Raw genomic sequence first — 26489 nt, forward strand, 5'->3', positions numbered from 1 at the left:
TATTACTCCTCTCTGGCTATCTTTCACACAGCTGTCAAAATGTTACTTATTCGTAGTACTCACTTAGAACAGTAGAGCGGCTCCCTCATAGCTACTCACTACAGACCACACCAATTTGATTATACTCCATTTCTAGTGTGTAAAGATACTCATTTTTTTCCTGCCAGCCATGTAGTTCTCCACCACTGGTTGATTTGCTCAGAGACTCTAACATTGACCTGAGTAAAACTAATAATTACACATTTGAAAGCAATTTTTACTTTTATGTCACTTGTATAGTATGGATAACAGAATATGATCTATTATTAGATATGTTACTAGATTTTTGATTATTTAAAACTTTTTGAGTTGTCTTACCCACCATTGATGCATTAAGCGTCTTGCAGGAACTGGGTTTAGCATTTACTTTTTTTATTTTTTTTAAACATTACTGATTTCAGAGAGGAAGAGAGAGGGAGAGGGAGAAACATTAATGATGAGAGAGAATCATTGATTGGCTGCCTCCTGCATGCCCCACACTGGGAATTGAACCCATAACCCAGGCATGTGCCCTGATGGTGGAATCAAACCATGACCTCCTGGTTCATAGGTCCATGCTCAACAACTGAGTCATGGCGGCTGGGCTAGCATTTACTCTTTGCTACTTCCCTCTGCCCCAAGCACAGAAAGGTGCACATTCAAAAGTTTGACAGTAAAGTCATGAGCAGCTTAACATGTTCTGAGAAATCCTTTGTTAGATGATTTGTCATGTGAGCATCATAGATTGCACTTACACAAACCTAGATGGCTTAGCCTACTACACACACCTAGGCTATAAGGTGTACCACTGCACATGCAGTCCATCATCGACGGAAACATTGTGCAGCACATGACTGTAACAGTTTCCTGTTCTGAACGTAGTGCTTAGAGGGAACATAAACTACCACACTATACACAGAAATTTGAAGGACTAATAATGGCAAATGACAAAAACATGAAAGGCTTTGATCTGTGCCTTTTTAAAAACTGCTGAAAACCTTGACTTAATGAATATATTATTCACATAAAAATCCTGTAAGATCTGTGCTAATTCTCAGGAAAAAAAAAAACAACAAAAAACAAAAACACAAAACTGTGCATGTTGACCCAAATGCTGAATCTGCATTATTCTCATTTATGTAACTGTATAAGGAAAACCATGTTAAACTAGGTTCAGAATATAAAATAGTAAAAATTGTCTCCACCCCCTTTCAGGCAAATCAGGAGATTATTGATTGCCTATAAATGATAAAACAAGGTAGATAAGCAATATTGAATACGTTAGTTGATTCTTAGCTTAAAAAAAATCAGGTAGCTATCCCTAATTTTGGTCAAAATTTTTCATTCTTAAAGTCAGTAATCTATAGGCCACTAAGAAAGATGTTTTAAGGGAGCAAGTTCAAAGTATGTACAACATGTGGAATATTTTTTTTAAATCTGAAAAAACACACTTAGAAAACAGCACTTAGAAAACAGACCTATTTAGCAATGAGTATATTATTTCTACCTTTCAAACATAAATTAATATCAAACCTACTAACTTAGTTATTCCATTAATAGATTTAGTAACCAATTCTGACAAGTACCAATATCCCAACAAAGACTCACACATATCTCTGTTAATATCAGTTAAGAGAACATAAATTTAGTTCTATTCTTTTTTTTTTTTTTTTAATATATTTTATTGATTTTTTACAGAGAGGAAGGGAGAGAGACAGAGAGTTAGAAACATCAATGGGAGAGAAACATCGATCAGCTGCCTCCTGCACATCTCCTACTGGGGATGTGCCCGCAACCCAGGTACATGCCCTTGACCGGAATCGAACCTGGGACCTTTCAGTCCGCAGGCCGACGCTCTATCCACTGAGCCAAACCGGTTTTGGCATAGTTCTATTCTTAATTACACTTTTCTCATGCATTCATACCACTGTATTAATGCACTGAAACAAATTACAGAACAAATTTTTAAAAATAATTTGAGTCCCATAAATCACAATTTGTTAAGGCTTACTGATAGGTTGAAAGGTTGCAGGTTTGATTCCCAGTTAGGGAACATGCCCAGGTTTCAGGCTTGATCCCCAGTAGGGGGCATACAGGAGGCAGCTGACCAATGTTGCACACTCATGAATGTTTCTCTCTCCCTTTTCCTTCCAATCTCCAAAAATCAATAAAAACATATTAAAAAGAGAAGCCTGCAAACACGATTTCTAAGATAAGGTAATAGGAATATTAATTTCTAAAATACTGTAACTCTGCCCTAGCTGGTTTGGCTCAATGGATAGAGCATTGGCCTGCGGACCAAAGCGTCCCGGTTTCGATTCTGGTCCAGGGCACACCTTGGTTGCAGGCTCCTCCCCAGCCTGGGCCCTGGTCAGGGCTCATGCAGGGTGCAAACAATCCATGTATTTCTCTCACATTGATGTTTCTCTGTCTTCCCCTCTCTTCCACTCTCCCTAAAAAAAAATCAATGGAAAAATATCCTCTGGTGAGATTAACAAAAAAAAATAAATAAAAAAAAATAAAAATACTATAACTCCTTCCTATATTTCCAAGATTCAATAGAGAGGAGACAGAACAACACATGGGGATTAAATTCAAAGAAGACACAGATTGAGGTAAACGAAAACCAGGTTGCATTGATTCTAAGTTTGCTGCCCCACATCTAAAGTCAAGATGATTAAAAAAGCAAAGCAAAACTCTTTCAAAAATAGGTTTTAAAAACTTTTTACTCATATAAAAAGCTGAGCCAACATTAAAGCCAAAATAGGGTTTTTATATTTTAAATTAAGTGAAATATCCTTCTGGTTTTCTCTTAAAATTCCAGTTTCTACAAGTATCCTTGGGGACATTAAAAGGAGCTTGTGAGTTTTCTGACTGAATTACTTTAGCATTTTTCCATTTAAGCACATAAGTTCTTCTACATATGATTTGCATTCCTAAGGTGCAGTTACTATTTTGTATGAGAGATAATGGTGCTTTCTGTGTAACCACAGCCCTATATCTATCAGCAAAATAGAAATATATATATATTTTGACCTCAAGGGTGGTATTGGCATTTATTTCATTCTTTTTAACTCCTATGAAGTAGGTGCTATTATCATTCCCATTTTACAGATAAGGAAATAGAGGCATCTAACCAGGTTCACATGCTAGGAAGTGGCAGAACTGGGATTAAAAACCCTGGAAATCTGGTTCCAGAGGTTACATTCTTATTCATAAAATGTCCATTTTGTATTTTTACTTTTAAATAAATTAATGTATTTCCTACCAGATCTCAACCAGGGCGATTTTGCCTGTCAACACCTGCTCTCCTCCCCTTTCCCTAAATCTAACTAGAGGACAGCTGGTAATGGCATTACTGGCATCTAGTGGGTGGAGACCATGGATGCTACAAGAATCCTGTCATCCACAGGGCAGCCTCCCACAACTCCTTCATTATCCAGCACAAAACATCCATGGCGCTGGCTGAGAAATTCTACAATAGAATATAAATTCTAGGAGATCAGGGTACTAAGTTAATCTCACTGCTCTATCGTCAGACCTAGAACAATGCTTGAAATGGAGTACTTAAATTTTATCTGTTTTTAAGAGCCTAGAACTGAGCCTGATACATAGATGGTAGGTAACAAACATTTGAATTGAGGGTTGTCCTAGCTGGTTTGGCTCAGTGGATAGAGCGTTGGCCTGTGAGTTGAAGGGTCCTGGGTTCGAATCAGGGCAAGGGCATGTCTGGGTTGTGGGCTCAATCCCCAGTAGGGGGCTGTGCAGGAGGCAGCCAATCAATGATTCTCTCTCATCATTGATGTTTCTCTCTCCCCCTCTCCCTTCCTCTCTGAAATCAATAAAAATATAAATATTATAAAAAAGAGGGTGCCCTCAAAGAGGGTCAAATGGATGCAACAGGACACAGTAAACTGAAGTGACTTTAGTGCTCCACAACCCCATGTCTTTTGGGTTTAATTTTCTCCCAATGACTGTACAACCAGTCCTGCCAAAATAAGTCTTTTTAGTTAAGTGGGGCTACTGCAAGGACAAATATTTATTTTTTTATAGATCCATGGAACCTTTAAAGACACAAAGATCCATGGAACTTTGTGAGTTAAATATATAAGGAGTAAGATCCTTTTCTTCTTTAAATGAAAGTATCCAATTCAAATAGAATCTATTTAGGGGATTGGCAGACACCCCTACGTGAGATGGTTATCAGTAATTAATTGATGATATACTCCAGTGGCTGACAAATACTTTAAGAAAGTTTGAGTTAACATTTGTTTGCAACCACCACCCCCCAAAAAACTGAATTACAGTACACATAAGACAAAGACAGACCTATTATCTAAAAAGAAAGTAGTACTTGAGTCCACTTCATTCAAAAAATTTTATAACCATAATATTCTAAGTATAACTTCATCCTATATTAAAAAAAAATCCAAATGTGTAACATCTGTCAACGTATTTTCAATTCTTCCTTACACCTCAAAGAGCTATTAAACATTATGCAGAAGGCATATGTTTGTAAGTAATATTGCTTGATTTACAAAATTCTTTCCCAAGGATAAATTCAAAAGGTTGTTATATGGATATTCAAATAATACTAGGGAAAAAATGACATTATTTCACTTATTCTGTACGTAATGAATGAGTCTGCTTGCCCAAATGTTAAATTATGAAACCACACTATGTAAAATACACCTATTAGATTTAAAAAGAAGTTAAATCTATATTTATTTACTAGCACTGTTAAACATTACACAAAACACATTCAAGTGGCAAGTAATTATAATGCAAGCCCTTGCATGGCAATCCAAATTTATTGAACTACTGATGCTAAGTTATACAAAATTGCACCACTTTAATTAAGGCTTTTAGTTTACATTTGGCCACCTCTAAGTAGTTGTAACATTAGGTTGGTCAATTTAAATACTGTGGCTCCCTGTTGGATAGACACACAATCTTTACACCCAAACATTAATGCATACAAAGCAACAAGGCATTGTTAAATAAAACAGCAATAGTTACTGCAACTTGGGCCTTGTGACCAATTATACATGATTAAAATTACTTCCCACATTCACATCCACAGTACTCGTCCACCATTTAACATCTCAACCAAAACGTTACACATGTGAAACAATCACTAACAGGCAAAAATACTAAACCTGTATATTTGGTATTGCAAATACACTTATGCATGAGCAAGCAAGGGATTCACAGTGAGAATCTACAGCTGCAGAAGCCTGAAAATGATTTACAAAAATTGTTAAATCATTAAAAAATTGTTTGAAAATATACACTTCTTGTTGTAGACCCCCACTGTACACACAACTATAAACATTGTTCCCTATGTAAACAAAAAAGGAAACATATAATAAGAGATTTGAAAAATCTGGACATTTCCTTCCCAACAGATATTAAAGGCAACGTCTTTAATCTAAGACATTATACTGAAAGGACTATTGTATTTTTAAAGACAAGATCACTGTCTCCACAGGTTTTTTAAAAATTAAAAAAACTATATAGCTGTGTTAATCAAAGCGCTTATTTGTATAATACAATGATAATGACCTTGATTTTCTTAAAAAAAATTACAATAAGCTACAAGTATCAAAGAAGCAAAGTTATCTGGAGTAGTCTATATAGGAGCTCTTTGGACTTTCTTTTATTATGCTAAAATAGTGGTGCTTTTAGGATTTACATTATTGTACTCTCCAAAACAAAGTATGGGGCGCGTTATAGTATACAGTACACCATTTTCATACATGTACAACATTGGTGGATGAAAATGTCTCTTAGCAGTAATACTGGATTGTAGCCTCTGGTTTTACCAGATGCATACACTAGGGCTATCATATAAGTAAAAATCTCTCTTGTGATACTGGAAAGTGATTAGAATGTGCAAACTGATGTAGTAGCTTTCATCCGCCTCTTAAAGGGTACCACCACAGAAAGTCCATTTAAGATGTTGGTAGGTTTAACAAAGTTGGAATGCTGGCACTGTTGAATTGGGCAACAGTTCTTCAGACCTGTCAAAAGAAAAAAATAAATTGCAAACATGGGTTGAAAATAGCACACAAAGGAGCCAAAGGAACACATTAAGACAACAGGATTCAAGGTTTAAAAATGAATAGAATGCAGGCTCTTGTCCTCATTACATTAATGACATTGTACCACAACTCATAGCAAGGCAAAGCAAGGGTAGATGTTTTCATCTTTTTAGAATGACTTCATCTAACCTGCTGCCCTCTTGAAAGCTAGTCAAATGAAAGTCTTAGATAAAAAAAAGGCAGTATCCCTTAGTGCAAATCTCTGTGTATTACCTTCCAAAGATTAAAAGCAGGGGGAGGAGGGAGGAAACCACATTGAAATTTTACGTCAGTTCAACTTCCTTAGAATTAAGATGAAAAGACAGCAATATTAACAAAATTGGTGATTCTACAAGTGTTCACAATCCCAGAATTACATCATAAGTATAGAATGCACAGCTCACTAAGGTTGCTAGTATCAGAAAATCAAGGCCTTTCTTCCTCGCTCTTTCAATAAGAGTGGCTAAACGCTGGTTCAGAGAGCAGACAAGAAATTATCCTATGATGGCTCTTTACAGTTGAGTTATATATATACTTTCTAATTCCATATTTAAACACATTCTATCAATTTTTAGATGTCAGAAAAAAGGCTAGTATTACACTAAAATCACGTAAACTTAAAAAATTGTGAGTGATATAAATAAAAGAAGTCAAAACACATTGCCAAATATCTATTTACTTTGGATGGTTTTCTCCATACATGTCTGGGCTAAAAAAATGTTCCCTTTTTTTACTGTTTTTGTGGGGATCAGACTTGTTGCGAGCTCCAGAAATGCTGTTAATACATATGTGTTTGCTGATTTCCCAAATGCCTCGAACTTTAAGCCCTCATTTAGACTCTGAGTTTGCTAAGTTTTTCTAGCAGACTGAATGTAGCAAATTGGAAGGGACAGATGGGAATATGTGAGTTCAGGCACATATGTGCTAAGAATGGGCATGTATCTGGTCAGGAAAGAGAGAATAACAAAAGTGAGAGGGTATAACTCTAAACGGAAAGCCTTAAACAGAGTAGGGTCAAAACCCCCCAAAGATACAGAGCCAGAGTACTATGGTAGTATAGGGCCATTTAATTTAACACAAGAAGCAGCAGAATCACAAACATATAAAGTGCCCAAGGATAAGAGTACAGTACAATATGGTTTAATTAACACTGAGCAGGGAACCATTATTATTGGCAAAAAGCAGTAGCTAAATGGTTGAGGATTTATCATGTGCCAGGCACTGATCAATTGCTTTATAAGGTTTAACTCATTTAATATGATTATTTTAAAAAACTATATAAAAATGTTATATGCTCAGTTTTCCTTTGCTATCTCATCGGTGGCCTGAATTTGTGGTTCTCTCTGGCTGGAATTCTCCATCCCCTACACAATTTCTATTTGACTTTCCTATTTCAGCTTAGATGTCTCTTACAGACTTTTCCTGAATCCATAGTTCATGTGACATACCTGATTTGGTGTCCCAGTTACAAGCTCCTATAGTACTCATTATGACATAGTACTCATTAGTAATGAAGCATGGACTTGGCAGCCAGTTCATGGCTTAAATTATGTACTCCAGATCATTGGGTTCAAATTCTGGCTTTGTACTTACTTACTGCAGGGCTTGAACAAGTAATCTTTTTGTGTCTCAGTTCACTCATTTGTAACACAGACAGTATTTAAAAATAGTGCCTGGCATATGATAAACGTGTCATGAATTCTTATTATCAGTACCAGGCTGGATTTATTCTATAACATTTATAAATGTTATAGAATAAATAATATTTATTTATAATTGTTATTTGCATTTATCATAGTTTGCAATTATTTGTCCAACTCTACCACTAGACTTCAATTAAGGCAATGAAGAAGCAAAGAGAGGTCAGTATTGTTCATCACTGTATTGTCAGCAAAAACCAGTGTCCCATTGGGGCATCAGCATTTATTAAATGAACTACAATATTCACTTATGGGTAATACTTCTGATGATATGTAAATGAAATAATTATTTTAATCACTAGGATATTATACTAACTCATGAATATCTTAAAAGGGAAGTAATTATTTCTTTTTTAGAACAAGAAAAAATTCTATACTTGCTGTCTTAACAAGAGTGCCCTAAATGAAGTTGAGGTTACAAGTTAAAAGATTTAAAAAAGGAGGCAAATAAACAAACATACCTGGCTCAGAGCTACAATGCATTTAGTATATTAAAGCAGCTGACATGATGACTTTTTGCGGGCCTTCCCAGGCACTGGAGTTTTTCTGTTAATTTGCCGCACTAGGTCATAAAAGATCTGCAAACATATATATTTTTTTTTAATTTATAGGAGACAAAAAACTAAAAACAACAACAAAAAAACCCCCCAAAAAACCTCCAAAAAGTAAAATTAAAAAATAGAATTTTCCATGGATATAAATGAACCCAAGAAAGGAAATATTTTTTTTCAGTTAAGAAATAAGAGTAAGACCAGGTATTATAAATGCCAAGTTCTTTTCTGTTTATTTTTTGGGAGGGCTAAAATTGTTCTCCTTAAAATAAGTACTGAGTTGAAGGAGCTACAGAGATCTTAACCTTAGTTCAATTAGAACATTTACTCTTCTTCAGATCTTTCCATGTATCTTTACAATATGACTTTAAGCCCCTTCAAGGCAATAACTGTGCATACTTTTTTCAATTTGCTCTCTTTTACATAACACATCTTTCATATATCCAAAGGCTTAATTCGTGTTCCCTACCCTTACTATTTTTTTTTTCCAGCCTTCCTTCCTTTCATGGTTTATTCCACTTTAATGATGAGATTAAAATACACTGTTGCTTATTAACATGCATATTATTTAATAGAAGATTTTTGCCTAAAAGGATTAACAAAGCACCCTGAGCCCTAGCTGGTTTGGCTCAGTGGATAGAGAGTTGGCCTGAGGACTGAAGGGTCCTGGGTTTGATTCCAGTCAAGGGCACATGCCTGGGTTGCGGGCTCATTCCCCACCCAGTAGGGGTCGTGCAAGAGGCAGCCAATCAATGATTTTCTTTCATCATTGATGTTTCTATCTCTCTCTACCTCTCCCTTCCTCTCTGAAGTCAATAAAAAATACTAAAAGGAAAAAGAAAAACAACAACAACAACAAAAGCACCCCGAGTACACATTAATTTGAGGTTGTGTTAATACACATACGTTATTTCCATTAATTCTGCATGTTGAATTCCAAATAGAGATTTTAAAGTATAGTTCACCATACCTCATTAACATTTATTTTTGATTTTGCAGAGGATTCTAAGAATGCACAGTTGTTCCACTGTCTTGCTAGATTTTGACCTTGTTCCTTTCCTACAACTCTTTCATCTTCCAAGTCACACTTATTACCAACCAGAATCATTGGAACCTAAAAATATATTTGTGAGGGTAAAAAGAATTAAGTAAATAAATATATGCTATAAATTCAAATTCAAATAATTCTTAGAGTCAACTCTAAGGATTATTTTTTATATTACACCAGAGAAAAATATTAAATTAATCATTTGTAATATAATTTACAGTTAAATATGAAAGCCTTAATAATGTTAATTTAAGAACCTTTCACATGAAAATTTTAGAAAACAAGCTAGGATCTGTTTATGAAAGGGGAAAATAACCCTTAAGATTATATCACAATGGAATTATAACTGATTATAATAAGCAAAATACAAAACTTTTTCAAAAAGGAAGTACCAAAGGGTGTTGCTGTAAAAAGCCAGTATATCTCAAAATTTTAAAATGTTTCTTTTAGAGATGTGAATCAACTTCAAGTTTTCTGACACACATTTATCAAATAACTAGAGGCCCAGTGCACAAAAATTTGTGCTCTCGGGGGGTGTGTGGGGGGGTCCCTCAGCCCAGCCTGTGCCCTCTCACAGTCTGGGACCCTTTGGGGGTGACCACTTGCTGGCTTAGGCCTGCTCCCTGGGGATTGGGCCTAAGATGGCAATCAGACATCCCTCTGGCAGCCCGGCAGCCCTCGGGGGATGTCCATTTGCCAGTGTGAAGCAGACCTAAGCTGCAGTCAGACATCCTTAGCGCTGCTGAGGAGGCAGGAGAGGCTCCCACCACCACCACCACTGTACTGGCAGCCATCAGCCTGGCTTGTGGCTGAGCAGAGCTGCCCCCTGTGAGAGTGCACTGACCACCAGAGGGCAGTTCCTGCATTGAGCGTCTGCCCCCTGGTGGTCAGTGTGTGTCATAGTGACCAGTCATTCCCAGTCCTGCTGTTAGGGTCAGTTTGCATATTACCCTTTTACTATATAGGATAGAGGCCTGGTGCACAGGTGGGGGCCAGCTGGTTTGCCCTGAAGGGTGATACGGATCAGGGTGGGGGTCCCACTTGGGTGCCTGGCCAACCTTGATGACGGGCTGATGGCTGTTTGCAGCTGGTCACACCCCCTTCAGGGTGGGGGTCCCCACTGGGGTGCCTGGCCAGCCTGGATGACGGGCTGAGGGTTGTTTTCAGGCTGGCCTGCAACTGAAGCTCCCAGCCTCTTTTTTTTTTTACTTTTTGTTTTATTCTGGGATTTATTTACCTTCTATAGCTGTCACTGGAGCTGAGAGCCCACTCCAGCTCTGAGGCCGTTGCTGGTTGAAAGCAGATATCTGGGTTTGTTTAGCTTCTATAATTGAAACTCTGTTGCCATCACTGGCCGCTCTAAGCTCTGAGGCCCCCCTGGCTGAAAGCAGGTACCTGGGGATTGTTTAGCTTCTATAATTGCAACATTGTTGCATCTGGAGCTCAGAGCTGAGTGCGGCAGGCGGGGAACCTTGGCTTCCTCCATCACTGGAGCAAGCAAGCCTCCTGTTCGCTTCAGCTGCCTGGCTGCCAGCCGCCATCTTGGTTGGCAGTTAATTTGCATATCCTGCTGATTAGCCAATGGGAAGGGTAGCGAAGTTACGGTTAATTACCATGCTTGTCTATTATCAGATAGGATTAGTCTCAATTTTACAACTTAAAAAGGAGAAATTTGAAAAGTCCCTAAAGCAGAATTTTTATTTACAGTCTAATTAAAATGCTACAAAGTTACAATCATCTTGATTTACTAAAATCTAGACCACATTAATAATGTGTTTGGATGCATGTGATGTTGTAATTTTAAAAGGACACTATGGAAAAATAATACTTACTCTTCAAAACTCCCTTTAATCATTTAGAGATTGACTTTCTAAAGAATTTTTGGGGAAAAAATCCAAACTAGAAAATCAAGAATTTTGGCCTTTTAAGAAGATATAGAGTATCCTATCTAATAAAGAGGGAATATGCTAATTGACCCTCACCATCACAAAGATGGTGGTGCCCACAGCCAATAAGGAGGGAATATGCTAATTGACTGCACGCACTCAAAGATGGCGGCGCCCACAGCCACAAGATGGCCAGCAGGGGAGGGCAGTTGGGGGCGACCGGGCTGGCCGGCAGAATCGGTTAGGGGCAATTAGGCAGGCAAGTGGTTGGGAGCCAGCAGTCCCAGACTGTGAGATTGGGCCTAAACCGGCAGTCGGACATCCCTCGAGGGGTCCCAGATTGGAGAGGGTGCAGACTGGGCTGAGGGACAACTCCCCCCGCCCCCGTACACAAATTTCATGCACCGGGCCTCTAGTTATATTAATAAATACTTGTTTAATGCAATTGATAAAAGAAAAGTACAGTAGTTACTACAGATAGTACAAAACAGATTTACTAATTAAGAAGTGCTTCACTGAGGTCACTATAAATATGTAGGGTGCCCCAAAGTTTTTATTTCAGAAGTCCAAGAAACAACAGCATTTCCTAGAAGTCTCACAATATTTACCATAATTAAATTATAGATATTACAGTGGTTCTTGAAAGTGTTGGGTCAGACCAGCAACATCAACACCATCTAGAAACTTGTTAGAAATACAAATTCTTGAGCTCAATCCCACACCTAATGAATCAGAAACTCTGGGAGTGGGGCAGGTGGGGCCTGGCAATCTGTTTTAACCAGTTTCAGCTAGTGATTTAATGCAAGATGAATTTTGAGAACCACTGCTATACAGAGTAAGATAAGGAATTAAAATAATCCTTTTGAAGTTTCCTACAGGGATTAAACTCCATTATGGTGCACTTTGAAGGGGCATGTAAATTAACATTAGAATCTAATATATTTGTTGGTTTCCTGAAAAATAATTATTATTTTTCTCCTTTTCTGTCATAGTTTCTTTAGATGTGTTCATATGTTAAAAAGGCTCTTAAATATACCAGTAATGTGGCCAGAACATAATTTGCTCTATTAGTTAACATTTGTCACACACATCTGTCCTTCTTCCCCACCAAATGCATGATTTAAAAATGGGAAGGATATAAATTTTATTTTACACAGGTTAAGGGGAGAGGAGTGTTTTCACTTTCCACATTATATATATTTGAAATAGGTATGAGGGTTAAAGATATATTTTGCCTCTCAAGGAAAAAGCTTTTGAAATACAAGCCTCCCAAATAAATACATCAACTTTAAATTCTTAGTTTTAAATTGGATATCACTACAATAAGAGTTTAAAATAAAGTACATTTATTTATTAGGATGTCAGCTTACATCATCAGTGTCTTTAACTCGAAGAATCTGTTCTCTCAGATCTTGTAAATCATTAAATGTGGACTGTGCTGTGATGGAATAAACTAATGCAAAGCCTTGTCCATTTTTCATGTACAAATCCCTCATTGCTGTAAATTGTTCCTACAATAGAAAGAATCATTAAAGAATAATGTTGTGACAGTTAATTTGACAATTTTTAAAGTCTATAATTAGAGCTCAATGAAGAATATTGTAGTATTATGTAACATATCTTTAAATTACAATCTGTGGCAAGATCCTATTTGAAAAGCTGATATTTCAAAAAATAAGCTTTTAATTTAAAAATGATACACCAAAGCAGATTTAGGTGCAAAAACTATACTCTAGTGGAACAGAAATATCCTGTCTCTAAAAGCTACTTAATGGAAGCCTTTAATATTTTATAACTTACAGGGCACCCAAATAAGTCCCCAAGTTACAGCTAAGCTCACAGTGCTCTAGTTCTATGGGGTCCACCAGCATGCTTACCTACATCTTGCCATTTCCCATACCTTTTCTCTTCCATTAGGGAAAGAACACAGTCGATGGCACATATTATGTACTCAAACATTAGTTGAATGAATACCATATATCCAGAATAAATCTGCCCTTTATCTTCAGATACCAACAAATCTAGATGGTTTGTAAATACTTTAAAGGAGGAACGCTATCATTCAAAATATTTCACACAGCTACAGAAGAATAAATATATCTTATAAATAAGTATATCGAAATATTTTCCACATTATTTAAAATGTGGTAATAAATTTTAACATGCTTTAAAAGTACTAGTGAGACTGAAAATTTTCATCCAAACAAGTTTCTACTTATTTTTTAAATAACTGACTCCCTGTAATTACAAAGGTCACACAGAAAAAGTAGAATTCAAGGATAAAAAAGCTTTACAATTTAATGTAAGTAGTACTTTTATATAAGCTTCACAAACATCTGTCTATAGAATATTAGCATTTACAAGGACAATACTGCATAAGTTGTGCATATACTTTGGTTCTTCATTTTACATACCGTTCCTGCAGTATCCAAGATTTCAAGCATACACTGCTGTGCATCTACTTCAACTTGCTGGGGGGGGAGAGACAAAATAGACCTTCATTTTTTTTTTTATATATAAACAACACTATCTTAATATACACAAAAGCTAATATGATATTTAAAACAGAGACAGATTATAGCAACTCTAATCTCAATACTTTAACAGAAGAAAAATATAGCTAGATAATTAAGGTCCACCAACTTTGTATTAGGTGCAAAAACCATGTATTCCGACTCAACACAGATAGTGACAAGATCCAAGATCAATATGAATCACTAAACACTTTATTCTGGAAAGGAAATTATTTCAGCCCTAGCTGGTTTGGCTCATTGAATAGAGCGTCAGCCTGCAGACTGAAGGGCCCTGGGTTCGATGCTGGTCAAGGGCACATGCCCGGGTTGTGGGCTCGGAGCCCAGTGGGGAGCGTGCAGGAGACAGCCGATCAATGCTACTCTCTCATCATTGATGTTTCTATCTCTCTCCCTCCCTCTTTCTTCCTCTCTGAAATCAGTAAAAATATATTAAACCCCCCCCCCACCCCTTCATTAAAAAAAAGGAAATTATTTCAAAAAACCTTAAAAAATTAAAACCAGTTGTAGTGAGAATAATATCAGAAGTGATTCTGCCTACCGCAATTCTGCCAATATTTTAGAAAGAGTTTCATTTTTCTAGATAACCACTTCCCCCCTTCTCTGTATTGGAATAAAATTTCTGGTAGCAAGGAAGCAGAGGACAGCTAAAAAATAAATTGTGTTTCTCTGTTACCATCTTTCACCCAACATTTTCTAGGGAAAAAAGTTATTTAAAATTAGCTGTGGAAAAAAAGTTCTACTGCCTCACTGCTAGGGTGCAGGAAGGGCATTCCAGTTTTGTTTTGTTTTTGTAGACTGTGGACAAAGGAAGGAATGAAACACACTGACTGCACAGCAGCAGGGGCCATGTTGGCTGCTACATAAGGTGAGGCATAACTTTCTTGCTATTACATTAAATGTCTCCACATTAAGTTCTATTGTCATATGTTGTGTTAGCGAACATCGCAATAAACCTTTCCGTTATGAGCAGTGACACTTTCTCAAAGAGTTATTAGTAGGAAGGTTAGGGAGACTCCTGTACTCACATCTTTAGGTTAAAATTAAGGGAACCCGAGAGTATTTTTTCATCTTTGGGGTGGGGTTTGGATAGACCATGAAGATACCACTTGAAATGGATGGCCTAGCTTTTAAGTTTATTTGTCAAATTAAAATGTTGGGGTCATGGTAAACTTGAAATTCTCAGAGAGAGAAAGAGAGAAAGAGAGGGACAGCGAGAGCCAAGTCTTCAAGAGCCTCATAAACTGGTAGACATGGAATGCCAAGAAATAATCAAGTGTAAATTTTTCCCACTATGTAAATAACATTCAATAATTATAAAGCTAAAAACAATAATTTATATTTATAGTACAGTGAAAAGCAAAAGGCCTTTAAAAGTAACATATACCTTTCTATAAGAATCTTCTATCGTAGGATCATATTTTTCAACAAAAATTCCTTGAACAAACTGTACAGTCTGAAAAAAATTAACATACCATTATACTTCTAAAGAAAAGGACAAATCCAAATCTGTACATTTCAAACTATTGATTTCACATAGTAGTTATGCCACTGATAAAAAACACAACCACATTTGAATGCATGCATTTAGTAAGATTACCTTAGAAAGTTGTTTTTTTAAAAAGTAATCACTATGCTCTTTGTTAGGTAATTCTAAATTTAGAGATCATACTATATTTAAAAATTTTTAAATATTTTCAGTGTCAGTCTTAATTGAATTTTAATTAGAAAGTGGCTAATTGTTTTGTGTACACACATGTGTGTATACTCATAACACTTCCCCATTACTCTGGATATAATTACACATGAAAAAGCAGCTCATGCTCTGTTGTACATACTTCTCAGTTTGATTTCAGCAAGTCAAGTTCTGTGCTAAGTGGCCAAGTGAGATGATCAATCTATCTTATTGTGGGGCTTTGCTAAACTCTCATCTATTCATCAAGTTATTTTCCCTAAGTTTCTTCCCTTTCCCAACCACCATCAAGCTGTGTCTTTTTTCTTGCTATACTATTCCTTGATACAGAAAATATGGACTGTCAAAATAATGTAAAAACTGTATATCAGAGGTGTTACTTGGAAAAAGATTCTTATAAGCTTTATTTAATATTTTCTAACATAAAAATATATATAATGACAAAGACCAAAATTAACTCCTATGTGGCTCTGAAATGCACACTTTTATATGCTCTCACCCTCTGTGCTGAGCTCACACTATATTCTGGCATATTTCATGTTGGTCTGGAACCAGTGTTCCAGAGAAAATATGATCTACCCAGATACAACTAAGAGTTGACTAAAATTATAAGAAAAATATTACATTGCTTCTAAAATTACTGAGATTTCACCTTAACAGATAAACGAAAACCAATAATCAAAACCTAAAACTCAACAGAAGAACATGTCTTGGAGTGAAGAGCTTAGGTATAGTGAGAATGACTTACCAGAGCGGATTTTCCAACGCCTCCTGAGCCAAGAACGACTAGCTTATACTCACGCATGGTGCAAACCTGTCAAAAGCTAGTACCTATTAAAGAAAAGAAAAAAAAATCTTAATCTCTGTAATCAGATGGTCCTTTTATGAATAAGACCTTTAAGCAAATAGATTTATTTAAAAATGATTACTATACCACACTAATATGGAGCATCCCATAAACAGACTTACTAAAGAATGGGCTCTTTTTAACACATCAGATGCAGAAAGAAACTGCAAAATTACAGATATGACTTTCAGCATTTCCTAAGTTCAATTAGAATAAAATATTTACTCTATTAAGAAAAAAAATGGGGGGAGGAGGCTGAAGAAAAGCTTGAAAGGATATTCTATTGGTTATAAGATGGCAGCAACAGACATGTTTACCTTCCTTTCTATCCTGAGTCACAAGTAGTTGAATGCCTACTAAGTACAGGAATATACCAACTTGGGGGTGGGGAAAGGGAAAATCCTGTCTTCACTGAGCTAATATTCTAGAAAGATAAATAGGATAGGGCAGGAGTCTATAGACAAATCCAGCCCACCATCTGTTTTTATACATAAAGTTTTATTGAAATACAGCCATGCCTATTCATTTGTGCATTGTCTGTGGTTGCTATCTTGCTGTGATGGCAGTTAAGAAGTTACAGGAGAGACCATCTGGTCTGCAAAGCCTAAAATATTTACTTTGTCATTTATAGAAAAAAAACTGCTGACCCCTGAGATACATGAATGGTAAATGAGTTAGCAGAGAAAGCAGACCAAATATTCATTGCTGAAATGGGAGAGGTACAAGGTATCTGAAAATGGTCAGGAATCAGTGGCAAAATTGAATATGAATGCCCAGACTCTGTTCAATATTATGAAATACTAAGTATCAATAGCAATAAAACAAAAAGAAGCAAACTATACTAAGACTTATCAGAGACACTAAAAGTTTCCATAATAGGGGAGAACATGAGAATACAAAGCTCCCACATTCCTAGGGGGAAAAATTTAGTCAGTGGCTATGATACAAAAGTAGCCACCAGAACAGGTTCTAAACTTTCTTCTTAATCAAGAAATAATAGTTCTTTAGTCATAGCAACAAGTAACTACCAGAACTGTTTTAAAAACATTTAATCAACTAATAATTGTTTGCTTCAGTGAATATGATTCTGTAAACCAGTCACTATCTGATAGCCCCTTCTGAAAGTCAATCATAAATGGACTCACTTTGGTATATTTCTTTGTGTTAAATCTCTTTATATATTCTTTCTTCCAGCTTATATTCTTAGAAAAGATATCCTTTGTTTAATCTCTCTCTCTATGACACTCCTTTATTTCTCAAGATGCCAGGCTTATTGCCATGGACTTTCTTTCAAAACTTTCTCCTTCACTTCTCCCTAATATATACATACACACACTGAGTGGCCAGATTATTATGACCACCTGACATTTGTAGGCAAATTAGCTATAATTTCGTACTGAAGTTGCTACAGGGCCAGACCATTACAAATAGGGAAGCAGGCTGTTTACCACGACAGTAGAAGTGATTTTTTTTCTGAAGATATGGGTAAACAACGTGATTTAACGGCCTTTGAACTTGGGATATTACACACACACACACACACACTCCCCCCGAGTGGCCAGATTATTATGACCACCTGACGTTTGTAGGCAAATTAGCCGTACACTGCATTGTATGGGATATGAAAGCTGAAGGCCTGTTCGAACACCTTTGCTGTCTGCAGTTACCAAGATAAAACGTCTCCAATTCACACAGGAACACAAGGATTGGACAGTCGAGCATTGGAAAAAAGTCAGGCGGTCCGATGAATCACGTTTCCAGTTGCATCATGCAGATGGCAGAGTGAGAATTTGGTGGAAACAGCATGAAAGCATGCACCCCACATGCATGAGTACAACCCTTCAAGCTGGTGGGCCAGTGTTATGGTTTGGGGCACGTTTTCCTGGCATGATTTGGGCCCTTTAATTCGTGTGCAACAATGTCTGAATAGCACAACATACCTAAGTATCGTTGCTGATCAAGTTCACCCTGTCATGTTGATGGCGTATCCCAATGGAGATGGCTTCTTCCAACAAGACAATGAGCCATGCCACGGTGCTCGTATTGTGCAGGAGTGGTTTCAAGAACATGAGGGAGACTTTACCTTGCTTAGGTGGCTCCCACAATCACCAGATATCAATCCAATTCAGCATTTGTGGGACGAAGTTAAAAGAGCCAGCAGGCAGCTGGTTCCACAACCATCAAATCTAACAGAACTGGACAGTGCTATTCATCAGGCATGGTGTCAGATTCCTCGCATCACCTTTCAACATCTCGTGGAGTCAATGCCAAGAAGAATCGCCACAGTATTGAAGGCAAAAGGTGGCCCAACGAAGTACTGATGGGGTGGTCATAATAATCTGGCCACTCAGTGTGTGTGAGTATGTATGTATGTATGTATGTATGTATCTATCTATCTATCCATCCATCCATCCCACGTTCAAAGGCTGTTAAATCGCGTTGTTTACCCATATCTTCAGAAAAAAATCACTTCTACTGTCGTGGTAAACAACCTGCTTCCCTATTTATAATGGTCTGGCCCTCTAGCAGCTTCAGCATGAAATTATAGGTAATTTGCCTACAAACGTCAGGTGGTCATAATAATCTGGCTCCTCAGTGTATGTATGTATTCTCATTCTCTCATTCCCCCCCCCCCACCCCCGCCGGCGCATGAAATTCGTGCACAGGTACGGCCCCTAGGCCTGACCTGCAGTCAGGGCCCATCCTATTTATCTTTCTAGAATATTAGCTCAGTGAAGGCAGGATTTTCCCTTCCCCACCCCCAATTTGGTATATTCCTATACTTAGTAGGCATTAATTCACTCCTGCCTTTGAAAGTTTGTTGATCTTTAAACTCTAATTCCCTAAAACCATATAAAACTAGCAGTCTGCTCTGTTCAGGGAAGACTGTGTCAGACTAGGATAGCTTGTTTTTTAAAGTAATTAATAACTTCAGCTTTGTTTTTTGTTTCAGATATGAATAGTCTCTCTTATTCTTGGAGAGTTGACCTAAGACCTTCATTTGGCATCATTCCAAATGAAGCCCTTAGCCAAACAAGTGTACTAAATACATAGGCTGCTTTTGACCCACTGCTATTTGTTCTTTGAACTTACTGTCAGATGAGTCAGTCTTAACAATGGTGGGAGCTCCAATTGGTTCCTTGAGTTTTCATTGTTAAATTTGTTTTGTTATCTTGGACTTGCAAAAAAATTGATCTTTGTGTAAGGCAATTAGGCCTTTAGGTTTTGGCTTGGAGGTGTACTGTTTGGTAAATATTTCTGCCATTAGTTTAATTCTTTAGTTACTTGCTTTGCTTTTGTCCATCTATTTGTGATGTGTTTTGTTTTTTCCTGGACTGTCTAGTTTCATTCCCTGAATAGAGGATGCTTCATTTGGAATAGATGGAGGCATAGGCCTGATAAGCCTCCAATTAAATTCAAACTAGCCCCAAGTACTAAAAGGTTGAAGATGAGTAAAACCAGTGACCAAGCAAAGGTGAATGATTGTCAAATTTCACCTTGGGTCACTTTCAAAACCTTCATGATGGCATATTATAAGGTCAATAACTGTAGAATTGTTGATTATGTGGTTCCTTCCTAACCTCTACTTGGTTAGGGAACCTGAGAATCTGTTTGCAAGGGCACATCTATTAAAAATTTTTTTCTAAAGTACTCAAATCATTTAAAAAAAAATATTTTATTGATTTTTTACAGAGAGAAAGGGAGAGGGATAGAGAATTAGAAACATCAATGAGAGAGAAACATCGAACAGCTGCCTCCTGAACACCCCCTACTGGGGAAGCGCCTGCAACCAAGGTACATTCCCTTGACTGGAATTGAACCTGGGACCCTTAAACCCGCAGGCCAACCCTCTATCCACTGAGCCAAACCGGTCAGGGCTCAAATCATTTTTATTTAGGAATAATTTACATCTAATGAAACAAGTAGATCTTAGGCACTAAATTAGTTTTGACATTTTCTAGTGCTGGCAACCACAAACACAGCCCTCATTAAAATTTAAAACACTTTTATCACCTATAAAGTTCCCAATGTGCCTCTTCTAAGTAATTATCATGACACCATTTTTCTTGTCTCTAGTGATCTCTTTCTTATTTGTCAAAGCCAAAACCTTCTCTAAGTAGAATTTGTGTCTTTTATAAACTTCCAATATAATCCTGATTCTTGCACTTAAATTGGAAAATGACAAAAATTGTGACTAACAATTGTGACTTAACAACTAGACCGATGGTCAACTTTTGGAATGTCAAAATTAATACCTTAATAGGAACTAAAATTTTATGAAGAATTATGGGACAAAAATAATACTGAATAATTAACTTCTTTAATTGGTACTCTGGAGCTTCAAAATATGACTAAAATAGTCTCTCTTTTGTTCTCTGTTGCTCAAATCTTTGGAAACCTACCCTCCCTGATTCATTCTGTCTATTTATACTACCCACAAAACCCTTCTATTTCTTCTGCTCCTCCCCTTTACCTCTGAAACAAACTACCTTCCTGAGGGTTTCTCAGTAAGGGAACAATTATACTAAACAATAAATAGCCCCTTTAATCGACTAAGTAGAAAGCAGAGCTATAAAAACTGAATTTAAACACTTGGTCTAGAATTTAGTTAAAATTATGTTTAGGGATTTTCCTAAATCTCAGGAAGACTGACAGAAATTTGGTGCAGAATTCCAACTGAATTACTAATTATTTAATTTCCCATAAAAGAAAAAGGTTAAAACAGCAGGATAAAGAAAGACCAGATTCAAATATCTTTTAAAAAAGTGACTTAAAGAGAACAATAACCTACTTAGGTTCTATTTCAGAAGTCTTTCTAAGGGGTAGATTGGTCAAGATTTAAAGTTGCAAACAAAATAAAAATGACTTAATAGAAAAAAAAATGACTTCAGGAAATTAAAAAAAAATATTTTGTGGTAGGACCTAGCTGAGGTACAGGGAGACAAGCCCCTGCTCTCTGATTGGCTAGGAAACTTAAAATGGAAAATTGTAATTTAGAAAATATACAATGGCTAAACATTTTCAGAGACCCTCACAAAGTAAACAAGCTAAAAAGAAACACTGAACCAAAAGGTCTTTGTTTTCTAAGAAATGGGAGCCTATGGAATAGGATACCTGTATATACTGCAAGTAGAGCCATTGGAAGAACCAATGTTCCATGCTTACTAAGAAGCAAAAGTAGAAAGATCCCCAATCTGTCCCATAATGCTGCTCCAAGGGAAACTTGAGCACTCAATAATTCCAGGAGTAGACTGACTACACAGAGTCATAAAGGAATATTTTGGGGTGATGGAAGTGTTGTAAAACTGGTTGAAGTGATGACTACACAACTATAAAGTTACTAAAACCCAAGAACAAAAACACTGCCACAGCTGAAAAACAAAAACACTGATTGAATCAACATAAAAATTACCATTTAAAAAACACCGACTATTGCCCTAAGGCGGTTTGGCTTGCTGGTTAGAGCATTAGCCCACAGATGGAAGGGTCAGGGTTCAGTTCCCAGTCAAGGGTATGCATCTCGATTGCAGGCTCCATCCCTGGCCCAGGTGGGCATGTGTGGCTGGCAACCAATCAATGTATTTCTCTCCCCCATCCCCCTTCTCATCAATGTTTCTCTCTCCTCCCACCCCATCCTCCCTCTCTCCCTCCCTCTCCAAAAATCAATGGAAACATTTCCTCAGGTGAGGATTTAAAACAAAAAGACATTGACTATAAAAGTAAACATTTATGGAAACTACATTTCTTTCTTTTTAAAAATATTTTTGTTTAATCCTCACCCAAGGACATACTTCTATTGATTTTAGAGAGAGAGGAAGGGAGAAGGGGGGTGGGAAGGGGTTGAGAGAGAGATGGATGCGAGGGCAAAACATTGGGTTGCCTCTCACATCCACTCCTACCCAGGATTGAACCCACAAACCAGGGATGTACCCTGACTGAGAATTGAACCCACGATCTTTCAGTGCATGGGATGATGTTCCAACCAACTGAACCACACTGGCCAGGGCAGAACTCCATTTCTTAATGAAATGGTTGGGCCTCTTTTTCCCAGTCACTTCATTTATCCATAAATATTACCTGTTGCCAGAATGAGTCATGTTTACCCATATTAGTGCTTCTGTAAGTAATTGGTTCATCTTATTTGTTTTTATTGTTGTTGTTAATCCTCACCCAAGGACATGTTTCCATTGATTTTTTTAAAAAAATATATTTTATTGATTTTTTACAGAGAGGAAGGGAGAAGGATAGAGAGCCAGAAACATCGGTGAGAGAGAAACATCGATCGGCTGCCTCCTGCACACTCCCCACTGGGGATGTGCCCGCAACCAAGGCACATGCCCTTGACCGGAATCGAACCTGGAACACTTCAGTCTGCAGGCTGACGCTCTATCTGTTGAGCCAAACTGGCCAGGACTCCATTGATTTTTTACAGAGGAAGGAAGGGAATGGGACAGAGAAAGAGAGAGAAACATCAATTCATTGCCTCCCGCCGGGACTGAGGAACTTGCAACTGAGGTGTGTGCCCTTGACCAGAATTGAACCTGAGAGTGTTCTGTCTGCAGGCCAACACTCTAACCACTTAGCAAAACTGGCTAGTGCCCTTCCATTTTTTATTACTGACAAAAAAGATCCTTTGCATGGGTATAGGACATTTTCTTTATCCACTCACCAGCTGGTGGACATTTGGATTGCTTCCAGCTTGTTTTAATTTTAGTAACTCAACCAAGAAGAATTTTTACCACAGAGCCCTATGGTCATAGGAAATTGAAAATAACTCAAATTTTGAAGTAGAGAAATGTGACTGAAGTCAGCAATAGACTTTGAAATCTAAAAATATAGTGGCAAAACACATCTAACTTACCAATAAGTTTTTTAACAAGGAACACCAATAAGAAGAAAATACAACTAAACATAGTCATTATTTTTCATTAATTTTTTTCAATACTTACTTATATGGACTTGCAACCATAATATTTTAATTTAAATCCTGATAAATACCAATGCTATAAGTATTTTTTCCTTAAAAATAAAACCTAACAGTACAACAGCCAAAATTTGTGAACTAATATTATTTTTTCAAATAATGTGTTTTTTAGTACACCAGTTTTGAAAAATTTGTTTCCAGATTTCAAGACTGACAAAAAAAATCCCTGATTTAATTGTGAATAACAACTCTAGAAATTGACCATTAGTTTTCAGCAGAAAAGATAATGCTGATTAATAAGTAATGTCTGTCATTGGCTTGGGGGGGGGGGGGGCGGGGTGGGTAGGAAAGTGGTGGTACCCGTGTATTTGTGAGCCATAGGTGGAACCTTTCCTGTACTAGTGTTCTTAGCTACAAAGCCATGAATGAGTACTTGAGAACCTGTGAGATCCTAAAATTTCATGCACAATTTCAAGATGGGAAGAGTTATAGCAGAATTTCAAGGGGATCTGTGATAGGTAATGTTTAAGGACTTTGAGAATTATTGTTCTTTCACAGATCTTCAAAGAGGGACAATTTTGACAGCATAGCATAGTGTTCATAGCACCAAAGTTTCAAATCCTGGTTTTGTATAACCTCAGGCAAGTCATGAAAACTTTCGGAGTTTCACTTTCCTTATTGGGTAAATGGAGACAGTAATAACCATATGATAAGGTTGTGAGGTAAATATACAAAATTGTTAACTCCACAAAAACTAGAATTTTGGTCTGTTTATTCGTCATTGCTATATCCTCAGAATCTAAAACAGTGCCTAATATACTAGTACTAGAGGCCCAGTGCACAAATTTTTGTGCACCGGGGGGTGGGGGTGGGGTCCCTCAGCCCAGCCTGTGCCCTCTCACAGTCTGGGACCCCTCGGGGGATGACCATCTGCTGGCTAAGGCCTGCTCCCCAGGGGATTGGGCCTAAGATGGCAATCAGACATCCCTCTGGCAGCCCTCGGGGGATGTCCACTTGCCAGCGGGGAACAGACCTAAGCTGCAGTCGGACATCCTTAGCGCTGCTGAGGAGGCAGGAGAGGCTCCCACCACCACCGCTGTACTGGCAGCCATCAGCCTGGCTTGTGGCAGAGCAGCGCTCCCCCATGTGGGAGTGCACTGACCACCAGAGGGCAGTTCCTGCATTGAGCGTCTGCCCCCTGGTGGTCAGTGTGTGTCATAGTGACCAGTTATTCCCAGTCTTATATGCTAAAATTGGTTTCTAACCATCTGGGGGTTCTATCTTTATTTTAGTCCTCCTGTCACTCACTGTAACTAGTTTGGAATATATTAAAATAAACTGAACTATACTATAATTCTTTAGCTATAGACTTGAAGGTTTACTACTATATTCCACTAAATACATTTTAACATCTCTGAAACAGGAATGTGTCCTATAGCAACCTCCTCTCCCCTGTATTGACAAAAAGCTAATAGCATATTAGTATTTTGAATCATTAAAAAATGAAGTTCAGGTAGACTGGGAACTAATCCCCTCTTACAATTTTTAAAAAACAGATCATTACACAAAAATATTATTAGTACTGGTGTTTTTTGACCCTTAATATTAATTACACAAGTCAATGACCTTTACTGTGTGGCATATTATACAGACAGTAATTCTGATAGTATAGAGAAAATCTCATAGTAGTGTTACTACTTTAGGAATACTAAGAAAATCTTAAGATTGTATTTAATTTTCTTGAACTTAAGTTGTGGAGTTATCTTGTAACTACCCCATGTTGTTATAATTTTAAAATGTTGATAATTATTGGCATTTTAAAAAAGTGGGATTGGAAACTAAAAAATGCTAAGTTTAACAAGTCACTCAACTCAGAATGAATAAAATATTAATGCTGACAACACCTGCGTTGAATAAGGATGTGTCAGCAATAGGGGATATCTTAAACATTTTGCCAAAAATGATGGTGCTTGGTCAACTATATATAAAACATTCTAGTTTGAATTTCCAGTACAGCTGATGAGATTTTGTTGGTTTACATATTCTCTCTTTTATGGTATTCCTTGTAAATAATGGCATTTATATGTAAAAACTGGATTCGGTTTGGAAGTTATCTGTAAAGTTAAGAATTGCTAATTAATAATAATATGCCTATGCTAATCTGCAAATACAGCATTACTTTAATCAAGCTTTAATCTATGTACTTAACCAATTATATTAACTCATTAATTAGTGAGGGATTCCAAGATCCCCATTTTCTTTGGGTGGTTAAACAGGCAAGAACAAAGTATATATGCAAAATGAACTTAGGAGTGTGTTATTAACAGTGCCATTTCTCACATATATTATACTTCATCAGCAAGAAAGTGCAACTCCTGTAACAAGCAGGAACTTATACAATTATAAATATGAAGCATGATTCACATTACTTCTCCAACAATCTAAGAATACAGATGAAGAAAACCAATTAAATTTGTAAATAACTACCAAAACACTGCAAATTCCAATACTGTTAAAACTGGAAGCATTTTTTTTTTTTGGATGAGATCTGATTTTATGTTTTATTTTTTAGTGAGATCATTTTTATCTATTTTTTTTAATTAAATCTTTATTGTTCAGATTATTACATTTGTTCCTCTTTTTTTTCCCCCCATAACTCCCCTCCTCCCAGTTCCCGCCCCACCCTCCGCCCTCACTCCCCACCCACTGTCCTCATCCATAGGTGCACGATTTTTGTCCAGTCTCTTCCCGCATCTCCCACACCCCTTTCCCCCCCAAGAATAGTCAGTCCATTCCCTTTCTATGTCCCTGATTCTATTATAATCACCAGTTCATTCTGTTCAACAGATTATTTATTCACTTGATTCTTAGATTCACTTGTTGATAGATGCATATTTGTTGTTCATAATTTGTATCTTTACCTTTTTCTTCCTCTTCCTCTTCCTCTTCTTAAAGGATACCTTTCAGTATTTCATATAATCCTGGTTTGGTGGTGATGAACTCCTTTAGCTTTTCCTTATCTGTGAAGCTCTTTATCTGACCTTCAATTCTGAATGATAGCTTTGCTGGATAAAGTAATCTTGGTTGTAGGTTCTTGGTATTCATCACTTTGAATATTTCTTGCCACTCCCTTCTGGCCTGCAAAGTTTCTGTTGAGAAATCAGCTGACAGTCGTATGGGTATTCCCTTGTAGGTAACTGAGTTTCT

General features: G+C 37.1%; 1 protein-coding gene across 4 annotated transcripts in view; it reads right to left on the reverse strand.

The window, feature by feature from the left end:
* Positions 1–4700: 4700 nt before the first annotated feature.
* RAP1B (RAP1B, member of RAS oncogene family) overlaps positions 4701–26489 on the reverse strand; it is a 53497-nt gene continuing 31708 nt past the window's right edge. The window contains exons 2-8 of one of the 4 annotated variants that reach the window (XM_036301377.1): positions 16259–16341; positions 15205–15273; positions 13701–13757; positions 12657–12797; positions 9323–9466; positions 8263–8379; positions 4701–6041 (exon numbers count right to left, since the gene is read on the reverse strand). In XM_036301377.1, coding sequence (XP_036157270.1) covers positions 8293–8379; positions 9323–9466; positions 12657–12797; positions 13701–13757; positions 15205–15273; positions 16259–16315 — 555 coding nt within the window. In that variant the 5' untranslated portion in view covers positions 16316–16341 and the 3' untranslated portion in view covers positions 4701–6041; positions 8263–8292. Of the gene's footprint in view, positions 6042–8257; positions 8380–9322; positions 9467–12656; positions 12798–13700; positions 13758–15204; positions 15274–16258; positions 16342–26489 lie in introns of those variants that run through there. The other 3 variants (XM_036301380.1, XM_036301379.1, XM_036301378.1) reach the window with 3 other exon arrangements.

Source organism: Myotis myotis, unplaced genomic scaffold (assembly GCF_014108235.1).
Source record: "Myotis myotis isolate mMyoMyo1 unplaced genomic scaffold, mMyoMyo1.p scaffold_m19_p_3, whole genome shotgun sequence".
NCBI lineage: Eukaryota > Metazoa > Chordata > Mammalia > Chiroptera > Vespertilionidae > Myotis > Myotis myotis.